This window comes from Sciurus vulgaris, assembly GCF_902686455.1.
Source record: "Sciurus vulgaris genome assembly, chromosome: 2".
Classification (NCBI taxonomy): Eukaryota; Metazoa; Chordata; class Mammalia; order Rodentia; family Sciuridae; genus Sciurus; species Sciurus vulgaris.
Genome location: NC_136462.1, coordinates 109,653,107 through 109,675,124, shown reverse-complemented (window position 1 = coordinate 109,675,124; position 22,018 = coordinate 109,653,107). Strand labels below are relative to the sequence as shown.

General features: G+C 33.9%; 1 protein-coding gene across 1 annotated transcript in view; it reads left to right on the top strand.

Moving 5' to 3' along the window:
* VPS13C (vacuolar protein sorting 13 homolog C) overlaps nt 1-21,040 on the top strand; it is a 166,325-nt gene extending 145,285 nt beyond the window's left edge. Inside the window, 9 exon segments of the mRNA XM_079125610.1 lie at nt 3-80; nt 1,499-1,544; nt 4,227-4,350; nt 4,793-4,907; nt 10,221-10,309; nt 18,163-18,286; nt 19,616-19,699; nt 20,016-20,069; nt 20,071-21,040. Of these exon segments, the coding sequence (XP_078981736.1) occupies nt 3-80; nt 1,499-1,544; nt 4,227-4,350; nt 4,793-4,907; nt 10,221-10,309; nt 18,163-18,286; nt 19,616-19,699; nt 20,016-20,069; nt 20,071-20,118 (762 nt within the window). The 3' untranslated portion in view covers nt 20,119-21,040.
* The last annotated feature ends 978 nt before the right edge of the window (nt 21,041-22,018 follow it).

Below are 22,018 nucleotides of genomic sequence, written 5' to 3'. Positions count from 1 at the left end.
AAAAAAGAAGAGAAGAGATGGGTCGACAGCCTAAAGATTTTGGAGACAGCCTGGCCAGAGGAGGGAAGGGCTTTTTGCGAGTAAGTCTCCAGCTGGCTTTTCAAAAAACCCTCAACTTTCATATATGTACACTTTAAAATATGCACTGCAGCTCTCGTTTAAAACTTAGAATGCCACTTATGAGTCCAGGTCTTTCAGAGTAGCAATAGCGATAACTTTGGGAGCTGTGGTTTCCTTTTTGCTCTCCTTCCTCCCTGGCTCTAACAGTGCTATCCCCAAATCCCCAACATAGTTTTTCATTTGGACTGGTGCATCTCTAATTGGTGGCACCTTAGCCCTGATATGGAATGAGAGGAAGTGAGCAGCAGGCAAATATGGTAATGGTGGTAACTGGGGGGAGGAGGGGCTCTTGGGAGCAGATTCAGTTCTCTAGTCAGCCATTTCTGTGCAAGAAGTGCATAGAAGTTAAGTGATAAACCAGGACTTGCTTTTCTTTTCTTTTTAATACTTCTAAACTTATGTAGGTAACATATAAATACTGCTTAATTATATAGGTACTGAGTGAATTCTTTCCTTACAAATCATTATAAGAACATTCAAGTTCTCTCTTTTTAATAAAAAGTATTAAAACATCATAGATAAGGCTAGAGTAACTCTTTATCACCCTCACATCTTTCTAGAGGTATGTAGTCTTTTAGTTTAGTTTGTCCAGTTCTCTTTCTGTGTGTTTACAGAATATATATGTAATGTTAGTTACTACTGCTACTTGACATTATTAAGAACATACAAGTATTTTTAATATTTTAACTTTGGAAATAGTTTCAAGAAACTGCAACTGCTATGTTGGAACCAGTGATTTTTTTTTTTAATTAATTTTTTTTTAATTTTTACAGACTGCATTTTGATTCATTGTACATAAATGGGGCACATCTTTTCATTCTATGGTTGTGCATGATGTGGTTTCATACCATTCATATAGTCGTAAGTGTACATAGGGTAATGAGCCAGTGATTTTAATGTCCGTTATATACTCCAAAGTGCTTTATTTGTCAGGGTTATTTGCTGTCCTTGGGAGTTCCCTTTATTTTTAGTTTTCTATACTTTCCCTAAGTTGCAAAGTAATCTCATTAAAACTTGTAATTAGATCTTAGAGATATTTTGCTGGACTCATTTTTACTGATGTAGAAACTGAGGCTTAAAGATAATAATTAACTGCCCTTGATTATATAGCTGGTAATACCAGAGCCAGAGTGAGAATCTTTTCATTTACTGCTCTTTCTACTGTAGATTTTACTTCTGTAAGGTGTTCTCATTTAAAATTTTCTGTGATTTAATATTTATACAATCGTAGTGCTCACTTATATGTGCATGTTCACATTATCAAGTCCTCAGTTTTTAAAGAAGCAATTGTTTCTAGTATGTGTGTAGAGACCCCTAGTGTTGGTTTGAAATGAAGCACCTTCCCTTCAGTCAAGGCTGTGACTGGTTTCTTTTTCAGGGAGTTGTCGGTGGAGTGACGGGAATAATAACAAAACCTGTGGAAGGTAGGTTGAGAAGGGCTCCTTCCTGTGCAGAGCTGGAAGAGCTGGTGCATGGCTAATGGATATTGTAGCTACTAGATGTTTAATTGAGAGAATATGGACTACATTTTATATTTATAGTCTTTAACTGTTCAATACATTTTCCTCAGAAAGCAGATAGGTTAAGTACTGGTCTGTGATTTACACTTTGAATGCAGTTTCAACAGTAATATTGACAGTCTAGGTTCTTTAGGGCCCTTAGTAGCATTTGACTTATTTTTTGTTTGTTTTTAATCTGATTAAAAAATCTTTACCCTTTCATGAAATTTCTTTCAAAGCCCATGTGACTTCTACACAGCAATTGACAAGGTAAATCTAAAATTTACATATAAATTGGAGATAATTAACTGAAACCCTCTTAAAAAAAAGAAGAGTAAAATTAAAGGACTTGAGGCTGGGGTTGTGGCTCAATGGTGGAGCACTTGCCTAGCACGTGTGAGGCACTGGGTTTGATTCTCAGCACTGCATATAATAAGTAAAAATAAAGGTACATCAACAACTAAAAAAAAATGTATATATATATCAAAAAAAATTAAAGGACTTAAACTTTTCAACTTTAAAGCTTACTACAGTATAAAGTTACAGTAACTAAGTATGGTATTATGTGGACGTATAGATCAGTGGGATACAATTGAGAGTCCAGAAATAAAGTCTTACAATTACAGTTATTTGATCTTTGACAGGGATTCCTATTCCTTATAGGACTATAAACCTGTTCTTTATAGACTAGATTGTTTCCGTTCTATAGAATAGAATGGTCTTTTCAACAGATGAGATATTTGGTGTCCACATATGATGAATGAAATTGAACCCTTACCTACACTGTATATTTATGATTAAATTCATAAATGTAAATGTAAGAGATGAACTATAAAACTGAGAATAGATTAAATACATAATTAGAGATCAAAAGTATAAAACTCAGGAGAAAATATAGAAGTAAATCTTATTACTTCAGGTTACGCAAAGCCTTTCTAGATATGATTCTATAAAACACAGACAGTAAAAAAAAAAGTACATCAGTTGGCCTTCATCAATTTTAACATATTTGGTTCCTCAGAGGACACCATCAAGATAAGGAAAAGAGCTTCAGGATGGGAGAAAATTTTTGCAAATCATACATTTGATAAGTGACTTGTATCTTGAATATGTGAAGAAATCTTACAACTCAATAATAAACACACTTTAAAATGGGCAAAGGACTTGAATAGACATATCTGCAAAGAATTTCATTGGTCATCAAGGAAATGTAAATCAAACCACAATGAGATCCACTTACATCTACTACTAAAGTCTGGTGTTAAAGTGAATGTGGAGAGATTGGACCCCCTTGCACTGCTGCTGGGAATATAAAATAGTGCAACCACTTGGAGGAAATAATCTGTCTTGCCTCGAAAGTTTAAATATGGAGTTACCATATGACTCAGTTGTTCTTTTTTTATATATATTTTTAAGTTCTCTGTCAGCACAATGCCTTTATTTTTTTGTGTGTGGTGCTGAGGATCAAACCCAGTGCCTCACATGTCTAGGCAAGCACTGCACCACTGAGCTACAACTCCAGCCCCTCAGTCATTCTTTTCGGAGATATAATCCAAAAGAACAGAAACAAGATGTCCAAACAAAAGCACATATGGGAATACCACAGCATTTTTCACTGTAGCCAAAAGGTAGAAAAATCCTAAATGTGTCTCCCCGATGCATGAATAAATTAAGACATGGCCGAGCTATCCAGTGGAATATGGTTTAGTTATAAAAAGAAATCAGGTACTAATACATGCAACAAGATGAGAGACACTGATGCTTGAAAACATGATATTTAGTGAAAAGAGCTCAGGTGCAGTAGTCCACATGTTCAGTGATTGCATTTGTTTGAAATCCAGAATAGGAAAATCCATAGTGAAAGGAAGTTTCTCTAGGTGGTTGCCTCGCTCTGGGAAGGAAGCAGGGAGGAAGTAAACTGGGTGGTAGGATCAAGTGAGGAGAGGTAGGGGAAAATGGAGAATGGAGGAATATTTCTAACGGTCATAGGGTTTCTTTCTTGAGATCATACAAATTTTCTAAAATGAACTGTGGTGATGGATGTAAAATGATTTTGTATAATGAGTAAATTTTATGGTATGTGAGAAATTTTTGTTGTTACATTTTTTTCAAGTGCACTGCTTAGAAAATCTTAATGGTTGTCACCAAAAAAAGAGGATGTTTTCTTGTCAGTTCTTAGACCTTCCAGTCACTAATTCTGACTAACCTCCTAGATCAACAGTTGCTCAAACTGGAACATGCCTTAGGATTTGCATGGAGTGATTATTAAAACACAGATTGCTGTCCACCCCCTGGCCCCCATTTCTGATTTAGTAGTTCTGGGGTGAATTTGCATTTAACACTTTGAGAACCATGATTTTATCACATTAAGACTAAATTTAGGGACTGGGGATATAGCTCAGTTGGTAGAGTGCTTGCCTTGCAAGCACAAGGCCCTGGGTTCGATCCCCAGCACCACAAAAAAAAAAAAAAAAAAAAAAAAGATTAAATTTAACTTGTTCAGAATTTCAGATTCTTAAAGCTTTCTGGGTTTGGCTCAGGTTTTTGTTGCATTCAAACTTGTTTATTTTAAAATATCTTATATGTATTGTTTTTGGTTTTCTGAAGGTGCCAAAAAGGAGGGAGCTGCTGGATTCTTTAAAGGGATTGGAAAAGGACTTGTGGGTGCAGTGGCTCGTCCAACTGGTGGAATCATAGATATGGCCAGCAGTACCTTCCAAGGCATTCAGAGGTCTGTGTTCTAATTGCTATTAGGAATGCATAGATAGGTTAAATGTTTTGTCTGCTCTTAAGGCTTTAGGTCTGATTGGAAACCTTTCAGCTTTACAAGGTAGAATGCTACCAGAAGGAATGAGAAGATACTTTTATGGCTGTTTCTCTTTTATCCAAGAGATGTTTGCTTTTACCTGCCATTTTCCAGGCACCATGGATACAAAGAGTAGATGATCCAATCTTTGCTTTTACTGTTTGACATTTTCTTTTCCTTAAGCAAAGAGTAGGGCTTAGAGTCAGAGAGACATGGATTTAATATTTTTTTTTGTCTAATCTTGGGCAAGTTACTTAAAATTACTGTTCATTTTTATAAAATATTTGTGTCTAATCAGCATGTATAATTGTATTACTTTGAAAGATTCTCACCTAGTTTCTTACCCTGTTTCTGCTGCCTTCTTCAGGGCAGCAGAATCAACTGAGGAAGTATCTAGTCTCCGTCCCCCTCGCCTAATCCAGGAAGATGGCATCATTCGTCCATATGATAGACAAGAATCTGAGGGCTATGACTTATTTGAGGTAAATTCTGTTCTTCACAGTCACGAGTGAAATTTAATTTTAAAAAAAGATTTCTAGGATGAAAATTTCATGGGTGTTTCATAAAGTTCCTGAATTGTGAACTTTGAAGGATTTAACATGGTTTGTAGAATAGAATTTGATTTTATTTTAGCATAACATTTTGAATGGAAATAATGGGTAACTTTTTTTTGGCACAGGAACAAAGTTTTTTGGTGTGCAAGAAAGGTAACATTAGAATATGTCATAGGCTATATCTATTTCTGGAAGCTCATTTAGTTAATGGTGTTAGTTTTGGTTTCCTGCTTTGTAGCTAATTACTGGAAAGTCACTACATTCTTTTTTCCCAACCAGATTAATTTATTTGCTACTTTATAAATCTATGTCTATTTAGGAACATAGAACTGGAAAAGGAGAAAAAATATTGTATATGATTATAATCTTATTAAGCCTTAAAAATTAAGGTTTTTATCTTTTGTTTTAGTTTTAACTTTATTCTATAAAATAATATGTACAAGTGTAAACTGCTATTTTCCCATGACTGACTTCCCCCAAAAGAAGTTAATTTCCTCGACATTAAAATAAAATGATGCTTAATTGTTTTTAGCTCTTGGTTTTTATTATATATGATTATGTTTTAACTTTTTGCATGTTTCTAACTTTATTTTCTTTCTTTTTCTGCCTACACAGCAAGAACTGGAAATACAGGAGTAAATGTTTCCTATACTACTACTTGATTTCATCCTTAAAAATCAAACCAATCTGTGGTATTAATTGATTGTGTGTGAATTTGATTGAGTCCTTTTTAATGAAATTCTATTTATTGCTTTCACCTCCCTCTCAACTTTTTATAGTAGTGACTTGACTACAAATGAAAATGGTATTATATCTGGGTATACTTATAGAGGTGTAAGAGATTACCATAAAACACAAGAGGATGCAGAAAATCTCTATTCTCCATTTAATGGGAGAAAGACTACTGGGCCCAGAAGTAGACATTTCTGTATATGCTATCATTTTGAAAATCTTACCTTTTCATGTGATGTTCATGTGCATTTCAGGTAAAGTTGAAAAAAGGGGTAGTTATTATGTCCAGTCTAGTCTTTTTTATGTTTGTGAGTCCTAATGATTGAATTTCAGCCATCTGTGCTTCACAAATCACTCTAAATTTGCTCAAGTATGGGGCTATGACTGGGGCATATGTTTTAATAACTGACCTAAATTCATCCTCAAATGAGAACTGGCACATGAAGTTTGAGAATATGTTCTTTCAGTGTCTCTGTTTCTCTGTCTCTCTCTGTTCTTGTGGTGCTGAGGATGACACTCAGGCCTTCATACATGCTAGATGAGCACTCTACCACTGAGCCACATCTCCAACCCAACCTTTGCTTTTTTCTTTTCTAATTCCTTAGTACTATTGCTAAATAAGTAGCAATAATTTTACAATTATGTTCTCAGCCTTAAGCATTTAGGTTTTTAAAAAATGAAATCTCCTTTGTCAGCTTTGCTTATTTCATAATTGTTAATTTTGCTATGTGTAAATAGAAATAGAACATGTAATTAGGCAAATTATGTGGCTCTTGAATATATAGATGTCTTTATTTTTAAAAAACAAACCTTTTTTTTTTAAAATCCTTCGAGAGGGTTCATCTTAATGAGAACAAAAATTATTATAAATTATTTTTTAAAATTACTGCCCCCATAAGTTAATTCTCTGCTACATTTGAATTTCTTTTCAAAATATCTTTTCTAGCATCTTTCACACTCTCCCTAAAGTAAAAATCAAAGTAAAACTTAGATTTCTAATGTGTTGTAAATTTAAAGAAAATGAGACTATTAACTATTAATTGGATTTTTTTTTCAATAACTGCAGTTCTAATTAAATGCTTCACTTATAAAAACAAACACTTTAAAGAAAAAAGAATGACATCCAAAGACAACCTGTGCTGGACATACAGAAGAAATATTACTTCTGTCCTTGGGACTGAGTATGTTGTAGAGTGCTTGTCTAGCATGCACATGACTCTGGGTTCAATCCCCTGCACACCACAAAACAAAACAAAACAAAAACAAAAAAAGAAACAAAGACTTCTATCCTTAAGGGGCCAAGTATAATAAACATGTAAGTATTAAGAGTGGCCAACAAGCTTTTCCTGTGCCTAGGTAATTGAGGCGAGGCAAGCAGATCATGGGTTTCTATGAGAATCAAGCACAATAATGAATTCAAGATGCTTTCTTGATCATCACCAATAATTACCCTTCCCAACATTCTTGAATAGTGGAGTAATTTTTAATCTTCCTGGGTGTATTGCAATTTTAATGAGACAACTTTTGGGAACTTAAAATTTTTTCTTGTTGTTTACTTTCTCTGTTTATCTCCTAAGTTACTAAATCTTTCCTTGTGATTTCCATTTTTACAATTGTATGTCAGTAAGCACAAAACTTCCAGAAACTGATATTTTAGCTATAAGTATAGTCATGTCTACATAGTCATAAGTATAGTGGTATTTATTAGTTTTTGTTAAGCTATCAAACAGCCCTACTGGGTGCTGTGGTACACACCTGTAATCCCAGCAACTTGGGAGGCTGAGGCAGGAGAATTATGTTTGAGGCCAACCTCAGCAACTTAGTGAGATTCCCTTCTCAAAATAAAATATAAAAAGGACTTGGGATATGGCTCAATGGTAAAGTGACCCTGGGTTAAATCCCCAGTATTAAAAAAAAAAAAAGGAAAGAAAAGAAAAGATTAGGCAGCCCTTTTATACTTTATTATTGTAATTACTGGAAGAAATAGAATGTTGACTGCTGAGAAGACTGGGTAGCTTTTTCCATGGGTGGGAAGTTCAGGCATTTGGTACTTGAGATATGTGTTCTTTTTCACCCCTTACCCATCTTGCTGTAATTGGCTAGTTGGGTAAGGAAAAGTGTTTACTGATCTTTTAAAGCTATGCTGGATATGTAGACGAAAACAAAGACTTCTGTCCTGAAGAGACCAGTATAACAAAATGAGTATAACGAATCCTAGCTCTTATTGTAATATAGGCATATCCTAAATAAGTTATTTTTTATGCTGCACATTGCTCTGTTCTTTAGTTTAATACTCAGCTTTTAGGATGCCTGAATCATATGCCACGTTTTCATAGGATATGCTCTTCTGCCTATCCTCTATTCTAGGGTAGTTACTGTTTACATTACAAACCATGCATGTGTGCGCACGCACACACACACACACACACACACACACACACACACACACACACACAGTGTAGCAAGTTATTTTTATTTAATATCTGTTTGGTTTAGATGTTAGTGATCATATAAGATTTGAATTGCTGTTCATTGCTTTTTCTTTCAAATTATTTTTTTCATATTTTTAGAAATGTTTCACTAGCATTTTAAATTATTGTATTATTTATTTTTATTTTTTTATTAATTTTTTCTGTGATGCTGGGGAATCAAACCCAGCACCTCATATATGCTAGGCAAGTACTCTACCACTAAGTCACATCCCCAGCCCTTGCATTGCCATCTGCTGAGGTAGCCTTATACTATATACTTGACTTTTCTTAATTCCTGACTTTATTATTTTACTAATAGTAATAATGCTCTGATAAAACATGATTGAATATTTGCTTTTTCATGTTTTGTGTTATTTACTTAGAATTAATTTTAAGAAATAATTACTGGGAAAGGCCTTTTGAAAAGTATTATTAATTTCTTCAAGTTGCATTTTGGGAGGTGGGGGTGAATAATCTGGTCTCCTGCTGTCATCAGTGACTGAATATCTTAATCTGAATCTCAGACCACTCTAGTGGATTTTTGGTGTACTGAAAAGATTGTTTTCTGTAGTGTGTTAATGGTGATAAATTGTACTTTAAAAACTCTTAATAGTTGAAGCACAGTAGTCTAAGAACTAATGAAAATGCATAAAAGATAAAGTAGAATTTCTTGTACCTACATATCTAAATATTTTAATATTTAACTTTAATGCTAAAAATAAATGCAGTATATTATTATGTTTCCCCCATTTTTCTATTTGAAGTAATTGAGGCATTTTATAAATAGCAAAAGCTTTTCACTAATTCCCATAGGTAAGCTTGAAACAAGTGACCATCGCTGTGAAAACTGTGCTCTTCTCTGAGATGCATTCTGAAGATTAGACCCTGTTTTGTGGGGACTTCTCTTTCCTGTTCATGGCTATTTGTAATTGTCAAGGAGTGACTGGGGACCAAACTTCTTTTAAAAAATGTATATTTCAGGATTGAAATAATACCAAGTGTGCTTTCTCTGCTTGTGATGATTTTGATTATATTCTTCTTTAATAATATTGGTGGTATAATCTTGGTTGTAAAGCATTATGGTCTTATTCAGTGTTTATGTTCTGTATTTTCATATATATTATCACCTGATCTTTAAACATGAATTTTAGACATTCAGTAATTATTTCATTAGAATACATTATAAAATATTTTATTGTTTTTAATGTGTATAGACTAATTCAATAATTTTAAGATAGTGAAGAAGGAAAATAAATATTTTAATGTGCTATGATTTATATTTGAATTATTTCATGCTTGTATTTGTCTTCAGAAATAAATCATGCCAACTATTTTGAAATCTTAGAAATTCTTCATGGTCATGTTAATATTGTCATTATATTTTATTTTTGTCAGAAATACAATTATACATTTTAATTTACTTTTCAGTGCATGTTTAGCCTATACAACCAAGTATTTAAAAACATTGAACATCAGTTATTTTAGAATTTTATCATTAGTATAACATCTACCTCTGTGAATCATTGGTTGGGTCTTAACTTTTGAAAGGGATCTTAGACCTTCTTCAAAAACTTCTGATGAAAAACATGAGCTTTACTCTGAAAAAAGTTTTAGCATCATATTTTCTGAATTTTTTATTCTGTTCCAGACAGTTCATAGATCCACCTGAAAGTCTTTGCTGTGAATCTCCATAATGCTAATGTAGCAGTTTATATTAGCATTATGTTTATATGTTCCTTAACTAAAATGTGTGATTATTTCTGGTAGATATTTTTAAATTTCTGTGTTACCACAGAACAAAATACCAGATGATCACTTGGTAAGCATTTAATATGTGTTTTTTTTTCTTTAAGGGCAGCAATGGGAATTAATTTATAAACACACTATGGATTTCTTTTTAGCTTCACGTACCACTGTGTAGAATTGTGCTCTTGTTCCTAATAAGATTTTCCCAAACTCTTACTATATAATTAGCTATTACACAAATATTACTTGAGTAAATATACTTCCCAAATCTTAAGTCTTGTTTCCTTTTCAGAATCATATCAAAAAGTTGGAAGGAGAGACTTACCGATACCACTGTGCTATTCCTGGAAGCAAGAGGACATTACTAATGGTCACAAATAGGTACTGATTTTAGGCAACATTTTTCAAGTACAACTTAATTGTGTAGATCCTAGGAATTTTTAAGGCTAAAGTGGCTGAGGATTTAGAGGACTGTACTTCAGTAGAAAAATACTAATTGTTATAGAATCACAAAAATACAGATCTAAATAGGTCTTTGGACTTAAATCAGCATACTACAGTGACAAGCCACATCAATGTTTATAGCAGCTCAATTCACAATAACTAAACTATGGAACCAACCTATATGCCCTTCAACAGATGAATGGATAAAGAAAAGGTGGTATATGTACACAGTGGAATATTACTCAGCCTTAAAGAAGAATGAAATTAAGCATTTGCAGGTAAATGGATGGAGCTGGAGAATATCATGTTAAGTGAAATAAGCTAAACCCCAAAAACCAAAGGTGGAATGTTTTCTATGCTGATCCATAATGGGGATGGGGGTGGCTAGGGAAGAGTGAAGGAACTTTGGATTGGGCAAGGCGGAAGGGAGAGGGCGTGGGGGTGAGAAGGACCTGGAAATCATTACTCTATATATATGTATGATTACACTAAGGGTGTGACTCTGCACCACGTTCAGCCAGAGGAATGAGAAGTTGTGCTCCATTTGTGTACAATGTGTCAAAATGCATTCTGTCATGTATAAATAGAACAAATTTTTAAAAATTAAAAAAATTAAATAAATGATTCCTTTGAGATCATATGTTCCAATGCTCTCATGTTAGAGATGCTGAAACTGAGGTTAGCATGGTTTAGGGGTAATCCAGATGAGAGGACTCCTGAGAGTGGAATCTGCAGTAGACTTCACACCAGCCATCGTGGCACCATTGTAAATGAGTTACAAATCCGGTTATGGAGGTTAAGGCATGAGTGACTTATTCTTACTTGGTTTTATTTGGGGTGATCCCTTTTAAAGGATGATATTTCTGTGTGTTTGTCCCACATTTTCCCAACCATTTTTAAAGTGGTTTTCTTTTCCAAAGAAAAGGATTTTTACTAAACTATGAAACTTATTTTCTTGGATTTTACCCTATAAATAAATTTTATCCCCAAATGACCGTTATACAGTAATAATTTTCCAGAACTTTCTACATGATTAAGGCAAAGTACTTAAAATAGAATCTGCCTTCGATCCCTCAGTACTGCCTTTAAATACACCTGAATGGGAAGGAAGATAAGGAAAGCTGACTGGCAAGAATCAGATTTTAAACTAGCTGTTTAAAGAGAAGTTTAACCAGTCTTGTAGTAGAGTGTGATCCAGTCTAAAGATCTATATGTTACAAAGTAACACAAAATAATTCATGTTTAAAAAGCAACTTTTACAAATTCAATGAGTAATCACTCATTTTTACACCTGTAATTTCATTGTTTCTATTAGATTACACCCAAAACAATGTTTATTTTACTGTGTGTTGTGTTTAGCTGACAGTGGCAATGTGTTAATTTTTAAGTTGTTATGCCTGCTATGTAAATTAATACTAGGTAAGGGGATCTTTTTTTGTGACAGTTATTACTTTAGTGCTTGTTTGACATAAGGCATTCTGTGGAAATAGTACTGTATACATTGTGTACCTGTTTTTTATCTTCCGGTAACTTGAAGAATAATAATAACTTTAAATCTTGTCTCTTATGGAACTTTTTCTGAGACTGTTAGTAGAACAGTATTCCTGACCAAGTATAGTGGCATAGTTGCCCTTGCTAGTTTTAGAACATTCTAACAGGGATTTCTTTGAGATAGTTATCATTATGTTGATCCCTCTGACCTTATGATTACAAAAAATATATATAGCATTTTTTCCAAATACAGCATTCTTTAAAATAACTTATTTTTATTGCCACTTATATTTATTCATTGTAAATAATATAGACCAAAGTCAATAAACTTTCTTTAAAGGGTCAGGTATAAATTCAAGGACTGTGCTTTCTTTCTCAGCTTTTTGACTCACTCTGCCCATGTTGTTTACCCCTGACACAGAAAATTTAAAAGATGAAAATAATTAAAGTAACTAGACATACTGGTTTATACCTTTTGTCCCAATATAAATTTTAAGAGCCATCCCTTTCATTTTTAGAATGTCCTGATATGTATAATAAATTTAACCCCTAAAATGCCCTTTGCCAGCAGTTGCACCATCCAGAGTGACTACTATTAGCTGGCTTGTCAGATTATTGTAGTACATGTACTTTTAAAAAAATACATGCAAAAAATGAATTATGTAAATTTTGGTAACCTAGGTTTTTGATATAACAATATCACTGAATCATTTTCTTAAACCATTAAATGTTCTTTGAAAACATTACTTTAAATGACTACATAATATTGTAGATACTGTGTAGTATAAGCCACTGAAAAATGAACAATAATTCACAAAATAAAAAATATAAATGGATGATATACTAAAACATTCATACTCATCAGTAATCAGTTTATTCAGTTTTCCTCTTTCAATATTTTATTATATCTTTGAAACAAAATCTTTTTCCTATTATTTCCTTGGAAAAAATTCTTAAAAGTGAGATTGCTGGCTTAAAAGTTTTGAGGTTTTTGAGGCCTTTGATATATTTCCAAGTCATTTTTTGGAAAGGTTCTATTAACTTTTTATGTGGCTATATAGCCACATAAAAATGTGGCTTTTTAAAAAATATTTTACAGACCGCATTTTGAATCATTTTACACAAATGGGGTATAATTTTTCATTTCTATGGTTGTATATGATGTAGATTCATACCATTCATGTAATCACACATACACATAGGGTAATGATGTCTGTCTCAGCCCACCATTTTTCATACCCCCTCTCCTCCCTTTTATTTTCCTATCTAAAGTTCCTCTATTCTTCTCTCACCCCCCCTCCTCCTCCCCCATTATGTATCATCATCCACTTATCAGGGAAACATTCAGCCTTAATAATATTCCATTGTGTATATAGACCAGTTTCTTTATCCATTCATCTGTTGAAGGGCATCTAGGTTGGTTCCACAATCTAGCTATTGTGAATTGAGCTGCTATAAACATTGATGTAGCTGTTACTGTAGTTTTCTCATTTTAAGTCCTTTGGGTATAAACCTAGGAGTGGGATAAAAGGTGGGATAAAGTGGGATAAAAGGACTGGGTCAAAAGGTGGGTCCATTCCAAGTTTTCTGAGGAATCTCTACACTGCTTTCCAGAGGGGCTGCACCAATCTGCAACTCCACCAGCAATGTAAAAGTGTGCCTTTTCCCCCACATCCATGCCAACAATCTATTATTGTTTGTGTTCTTGATAATAGCCATTCTAATTGGAGTAAGATGAAATCTTAGAGTTGTTTTAATTTGAATTTCTCTAATTACTAGAGATGTTGTACACTTTTTCATATATTTATTAATCACCTGTATATCTTCTGTAAAGTGTGTGTACAGTTCCTTGGCCCATTTATTGATTGGGTTCTTTGTATTTTTGGTGTAAAGTTTTGTAAGTTCTTTATAAATTTTGGAGATTAGTGCTCTATCTGAAGTACATGTGGATACGATTTTCTCCCACTCTGTAGGCTCTCTCTTCTCGTTCTTGATCGTATCCTTTTCTGAGAAAAAGCTTTTTTGTTTGAGTCCATTCCATTTATTGATTCATGCTTTGATTTCTTGTGCTTTTGGAGTCTTGTTAAGGAAGTTTGATCCTAAACCAACATGATGAAGATTCAGGCCTACTTTGTCTTCTATTCGATGCAGGGCCTCTGGTCTGATTCCTAAGTCCTTGATCCATTTTGAGTTGAGTTTTGTGCAGGGTGAGAGATACAAGTTTAATTTCATTTTACTAGATATGGATTTCTAGTTTTCCCAGAACCATTTGTTGAAAAGGCTATCTTTTCTCCATTGTATGTTTTTGGCTCCTTTGTCTAATATGAGGTAACTGTATTTTTGTGAGTTTTGTCTCTGTGTCTTCTATTCTGTACCATTGGTCTGCCTGTCTATTTTGGTGCTAATACCGTGCCGTTTTTGTAGCTATTGCTGTATAGTATAGTTGAAGTTCTGGTGTTGTGATACCTCCTGCTTAACTCTTCCTACCCAGGATTGCTTTGGCTATTCTGAGTCTTTTGTTCTTCCAGATGAATTTCATGATTGCTTTCTCTATTTCTATGAGGAATGTCATTGGAATTTTAATTAGAATTTCATTGAATCTGTATAGTGCCTTTGATAGAATGGTCATTTTGACAATATTAATTCTGCCTATCCAAGAACATGGGAGATCTTTCCATCTTTTCAGGTTTTCTTCAACTTCTTTCTTTAGTGTTCTGTAGTTTACATTGTAGAGATCTTTCACCTCTTTTGTTAGATTGATTCCCAAGTATTTTACTTTTTTTGAGGCTATTGTGAATGGAGTGGTTTTTGAACGGGTTCTTTCTTATGTGTTATGTTAAGATGCTAGCTTAATGGTAGAAAATAATTTGTTTTCATTACTAATTTTTGATTACCAATGAGTATGAATGCTTTAATATATCATCCATTTATATTTTCTATTTTATGAATTACTGCTCATTTTTTGATGGCTTAGTTTTTTTCTTTCTGAATTTAAATACATTTTGCAAATTATTGTTATTATTTGTCATAAATTTAACCCCTAAAATGTCCTTTATCCAGACTGGTAAAGGATATTTTAGGGGTTAAATGTTTTGCAAAAATTATTAATTAGCTCTTTCTGCCCAATGTACTTTTGGGTTTCCCAATATATATTGGATTTTCATTCAAAATTTATTTCAAGGTTATTTTTCTTACCATTTTTAGAAACAAAGCACAAGTTTTTGTAACCTAAATTTACTAGGTTGTAGTTCCACTAATTGACCTTAACTCCCCCATTATTTATTTTAGCAATCTTTATTGGGAAATTGATCCTTGGACAGACTTTTTTTGAACTGTCAATAGAGAGATATTCAGATGGGGAAGGGGCACCTACAAACCATTAGTGACATTACTGTATGATAAGTGCTAGGAAAAAGTGATGTACAGAGACTCTGAAAACATAGGAAAAGCTGTGGGTACATCTTCCAAGGGGAAAAGTGACTTTCTGTAGGAGGAGGTGCTGGAGCTAAGTCTTACAGTGTGTGTGACTGACACATGGTAACAGGAGGCAAAGCAGAGGTATAAAACAGAATGGTACTTGGAAGAGTGCATTGGCCAGGTGGTACAGTGTTAGCAAGAAAGTATAGGGGGATGAAGCTAGAGTCATTTGTGTTTGCTTCTGTGATCTTATGGTTTAGGTGTTACCATTAATGTTATGGAGAATGGCTAGTTCCTTAGTTCCTTTTTAAATATTTTTTTAACGAGATAGCCTGTCATTTTATTGTTTGCTATACTGGCAGCTTTTCACACAGATTTATGCACATAGCACATAAATGAGAATTTGCTGTTTATTTTCTTTCCCACTGAAGGCTTATAATAAACAATAAATAATATGATGAGGTTTGTAGTTTAAAAATCTCTGGTTATAGTTTAGATGCTGGATTGGAAGAGTCTGTCTGCATAGGAATTTCAGTGGCTTGTAGCTTTTGTTGCTGCACAACAAATTACCACATAATCCACAGCCAAGCATGTTTAATGTTGGTAGAATTCAGTTCCTTGCAATGGCAGGACTAAGATACCTCTTCCTTTTAACTCTGTCAGCCAGGGAGGTTCTGAGCTCTTAAAGACTACCTCATTCCTTGCTATGTGTCTCCCTGCATCATGCAGCAAGGGCACGTTGAATTTGACTTCTTGGTCTCTGATCTGTATTTGAAGAGTTCATGTGATTAGGTCAGGCCCACTCCATGAATTATTTTTGCTTAGTTACCTGTGCCTTAAGAACCAAAGCTGTATCATGGAAGTGAAATCCATGATACTCATGGTCCTGAGATTATATAGAACTGTACACCAAGGGGTGGGGAATATTGGGGACCATCTTAGAATTCTGTCTGCCACAGAGATTATGATAGCTATCTTGATAAGAAGTGATTAGAACCTAAATTAAAAGAAGAAGAATGGAAATAGGGGGAAGTCTTAATAGATGGGCCTCGGTGACTGAAAATGAAAGAGAAGAGAGTAGAAAAAGACTCTCTGAACACCAGAATGATTGGTGGTACTATTTGTAGTAATTTGAGGGGAAAGATGGTGCATTTCTTGGTTTTGTTTTTTAACTTAGCTGGTTTTGACAGCTTTGAGATATCAAAATGTAGATGCCTCAGTAGACAGGGGAGCAAAGGTAAATGGACAATAGGAGTTTGGTTAAAAATCTGGAGTCAAGATCTTGGAGTCCCCCTATAAAGGGTATGTCAGATAAAAAATGACCGAGATTTGAACTTTGGTAAGCTTGTAGCAGGAATGAGTGAAGGAGACTTAAAGTGGTAGGAGAACAATAATATTGGTGATCCAAAGAAGAGAGTTTAAAGATAAACAGAATAGTGAATTAACATTGGGCTCAAGGATTTTAAACGCCATCTCTTAACTCTTAACTCTGTCATCTGATCTAGGGCCAAGGGTGGGGGGAGTGGGATCTACTTTCTACAGACATTTGGAAATGAATGGGGTTCTTGAAAGTTCTTACAGGGATTGGGGGTTGGGGACACAATGGCACTTAGTACACTGGGTCTATGGACCCTGAACCTCCTTCGAGGCATAACACTGTCCCAAAGGAGCCCAGTGTTTTAATGGTATCTCAGTTGACGCCTGTTGTGGTTTCCTACCCTCCAGAGGTCACCAGGTTCATTCAGTCCTACCTTCTAAACTTCTCCCTTCTCCTTCTCATAGTCATTGCCATAATTGAGGCTCTCATTGTTTCCTGATTGGACTCTTGAGGAACTTCCACCTGGAGTGTCTCCTCATTGTATCCGGTCTGGTACTCCCTCTGCAGACCCCCACATTCCTCAAAGAAGTTTTCCCTTCTTTATATTCCTATATTTATCAATGTGCTCTTCCCTTTGGATTGTCTTTCCCCTTTCTCAAGTAAAGAACTTCCTTTCATGTCACCTACTTCACCAGTACCATCTGCCCTCGCTCCTGTGCTCCAAAAGTCTTTCCTGTATACTCTGCTACAGCACTTGTCTCGCTGTGCAGGGACTTTTATTGACATGCTTATTTCCCCTTCTAGCCCTTGAGTACCTCTCAAGCAGAAACCTTATCTTTCCTGTTTCTCTTACACCCTAGATATTTGTTGAATTAGCAATTCAATTAGTTTTACTTTCTGTAATAGAAACTTAAAATCATGCATGGTTATATTGGTAACTAATCTGAATCACAAACTGGGAAATCAATGTGGATGCCCTGTACGGATTCTGTTGTTTTTTTCTATTACTGTTGAGTAAAATGAGCTACTCCCTCTGTGATGTAGTGCATTAGCGTTGAAGTATTCAAGTCTGATATTTATTAGTAGGCTTCAAGTGGATCTTTGCTGACATTTGAGGTTTGTGACATTTCCTGCACATTCCTTCTTGACTGGAAAGCATGTGACTGACAGTAAAGAGCAATTAATAATTTCCCAAGTAAAATATTTTCAGGGACTTCTGCCGTTAAAGCTTCCCAGATGAGAGTACAGCCTGTTCCTTATGTGTTTCAAAGATCATTTCACTATCAGTTTTTTGGTCAGTTAGAGAAGTGTTTTACTTTTCTGAATTCTGCAAGATTAGCAGAAGGTGAATTTTTGAGAGTTTACTTTGTTAGATGACAGGTGTCATATTTCTCTTCATTTGACAGCCCCCGCACTTTTAATGGGAAGCATACTCTTTTTAGTGCCAGTTTTCATTGTTTACTGCATGAGCACTGCATGTACCATCTACAGAGTAGACTAGTAGAGGGGATAATTAGCTATCTTTATCACTACCTGTGTGTTTTTGTTTTCTTTCATAAAATAGGCGAGTGCTGTGTATAAAAGAAGTTGAAATCCTTGGCCATATGTCTGTAGACTGGCAGTGTCCGTTTGAAGATTTTGTACTTCCTCCTAGTGTTGATGAAAATCTGCTGAAAATTTCAGTTAAGGTAAGAAAACTCAAGTCACAGCTCTTGAGCCAGGAATTCATTATGAGTAGAAACCAATGCCTGATTCTGTTTTACAATTAACTACAAAACATGTTTGAAGGAGCATTATTGTTAATACTTTATGCTGAGATGTAAAGAAAATTACAATCCATTTATTTGTGTAACTCTTCTGACAGTCCTTGATTGCATAGAGTAAAATATCAGTTTGACAAAAGAGTTAGGATGCTGATATACTGGTCTTTTTGGTAGATTTAAGCATTAGTGAATCTGAGGTGTTTTTGTTGTTGTTTTTATTTCATATGAATACCCATTTTGCTATAATCTCAGGCACTTCTAAAAAAATTCCCTTCTTTAGGCTTTTAGAAGATTACTAAGTGCTTTGGTAAAAGTAAATAATATGTCAAATATGTCTATGTTCTATATTATTTGGCATTTACAGAGTGCTAGTACAATTTAAGTATCACAATTCTTTTGTGTCTCTTCCCCATCATTTTCTAAAGAACTTTATTTAATCACTTAGTAATTAGCAAAAGTGACACATCTTCTTTTACTTAATTCTCAGACTCACTAAACTTTGAAACATGTTTATTATAACACATATAATATAAATGTATTTACATTTCTTAAAAGTACAATTTTCATTCTAATTTTGGTAATTTCTGTAGTATCTTTCTTTTGCCTAAATAATAATGTTATCCCTGTTACTGAAATGCTCTGGAAAGCCTTTACCACAAAATTTTAATAAGATGAGAATACTATTTTCCTTTCGCTTATGTTTACTTTGCTTTTCATGGAAATTTATAGATAAGAGGAACTACCATGTTACCCTACCCTTTTGTATTTCAGCAGTACCAGAATTTGAAGAGTTTGTTGGCATATTGAAACACTTCTTCTGCTAGGGCAGACTGTGTCACTATGCATATATTTTACAGGTTCCTCAGTTACCACTTTGCTTTCACATCAGTGGTGAGAATTGATTCAGTATATTTTACATTATATAAGAATTTTATCTATCAGCCAAGGAAATGAAGGAAGGGCTTTTTGATTTGTCAGATGTGATTAGTTATCAAGTGGTGTTTCTGTAGGCTATTTATTATTGCCTGCAGAAAGCCATTATTTTATAGCTAGATGTATACTCATCCAATTTCATAAATTCTGTCAACTCGCGTGAAATCACTTTCCTTGTACCTAGATGATTCATTTTATATCTTACTTGAATATGTATGTTCTGATAGTCTGCTGGTTATAAAATAGAGTTGACATTTAAGCATCCAATTAAAGGTTATGCTTTCTTTTTCTTCTTTTCTTCCATTGTTTCTTCTGAAACAGGAGCAGGGTCTGTTCCACAAAAGAGAGAGTGCCAATCTAGGCTGTCTTCGGAAAATTTACCTGAAGGACACAACTACAGCAGAGGTAAACTATTTATTTAAAGAACATCTCTCAGATTTTGAGCTAAAAGATTTTTTTAAAGCCTGTTACAACTAACACCTGTTATTTCCCTCCCAAAATCTTCTACTTATAACTTTGGATGAATATGTAAACTTAGAATAATGTACTACGGACTTAACTAGGGCAGAAGGTTTGTATTTGCATTAATATGTGGATAGGAGCCCTGTCCTCAGCCACTGAACTGTGGGGAGAGCTCCATCTCTTGCTTCTGTAACTTTCTCTTCTACCAAATGAGTCTGAATTTGTTTTCACAGTTCATAATACACATTTTATTTTACAGAAAGCCTTTAAAGCCATTGAGGATGCACAGTCATTGAGACACCAGCAAAAGCTGATTGAAGCAGTCATCACAGAAACTTTCTCGGCCTCAAATGCCATCATAATTACAGACCCAGAGGGCTGCTGCTGGTGGCAGGGGTGGGGAAAGAATCTCTCATATTTACCATGCTACAGAGAAGTTTGCAAAGCAAATTTTTAGTTTTATTTTAATAGAATAGCTAGTGTTGGGTTTCCTTTCTCCCCCTATAGTTTCAACTCAATTTTATATTTATACATGCCTATGCTTAGCAATCCATTTACACTGCTACTGAATGGGTCAGACTCTTGAAGAAATGCCACTTCAGACCTCAGAGTGAAATTTTCATTAATATTAAAATTGAAAGCAAAGGGCAATAGGCTATTTAGTTTTTTTTTTTTTTTTTTAACTAAAGAATAAAAATAAGTTTGAGAATGACTAGTGTTCTTTGAAAGGTTTTAGCCAACAGACAAATCAGACAAATGTTGGACACTTTGACATTTTGTTAAAGGTAATTTGTTCAGAAATTGAACTGAGGATAACGAGGTCATTGATGGAAGAAAAACCACTAAATGGAGAAATGACATGTTTCTTTTTTTTTCCCCCATGAAAACATTGTTTTTCTCCTAATGAGATTAACTTTTACTTTGGTGCTTGTTTTTTTTCCTTGCATTGTAATAGAAGAAATTATGGACCAATCAAACCTCTAAATACTATACTTGGTTGTCTGTGATGTAATAGTCACAAAATTTGAAAGATATTTACAGGCTCTTTCAAAATGAGCTCATACCAGTGCAATTAAAATTTGCTGATAAATGAAAACATTGCACTTTAAGTTTTTTCAGGGCTCAGGAATATGTAAAATATAATATTTTTGTATTTCTAGAAATAGCAATTTAGAAGTTGAGAGACTTTTCAGGGCATCAAAAATTAATGTTTTGTTGAAATACATACCTATAAATGTATTTTAAATACTTAGTAGAAAGAATGAAAAATCTCCATTTGCTTTATATAAGTAAATAAGGTATATATAACAACATTAGAAAATGTGTTATATATACCTGTGTTCTTTGAGGAGCAGGCCCATGAGAATCAATTCAGTGTAATGTATTTTTGTCTTTTCTATATTTCTCTTATGCTAATCAGAGATATACTGCCTATTAAAACTTTAACAAAATACTCAAAAAGTATTTCATTTCCTTGGCTGAACCTTTAGATTTGCTCATGGCATTGAACCTGGCATTTATTTCAAATCACTGAGTCAGTGATGAAATGAAGACGTGGATTCAGTTGATTGGCTATTTTTATGATGTGTTCCATTAGCATTATTCATGTTTTTAAGACCTAGACATAAAAACCTTTAAATTTTCCTAGTGATATGTGATGTTAAATCTAAGAGAATGCATTGTTTAATGCCCAAAATGTTTGATTTCTGGTAGTTATTACCTTTTCAGCCTCATTTTTTATTTTGGTGAAGAAAAGTATTATATATAAAACTTCTAACTTTAAACATAATTTCTACGTTAGTTAGCCACTAATTATAGTTTATTAAAAGGAGCATTATAAACAGTTTTATAGTAAGTAGTTTTGGTATTTTGTGTCTTTAAAACTGACCTAATCAGGAATTTGGGATATTTAGATTTTTCATATGAATCACTGCTATTAAATAGTGTTAAATATTTAAGAAATTATATTGCACTGATGGTTTATTTTCAAAACACATGTACAGCACATTAAATTAAAGAAATTTATAGAAATGTATAAACTTAAACTTATTATCTGAGTTGTCTTAAACTTTCAAGTATTTGTAACATTTTTATTTGATTTAATCTGTGACAGAAGTAATCCAATAGTAAGATCTGTTGCATTTTTTAAAAATGCATTTCAGAGTCAATTAATTATTCATGAAATACTGAAATAAAACATTTGATGCATTGTTTACAGGTGTGAAACTTCGTGGGTTTGTGTTAAATACTCAAGCAGTCCTA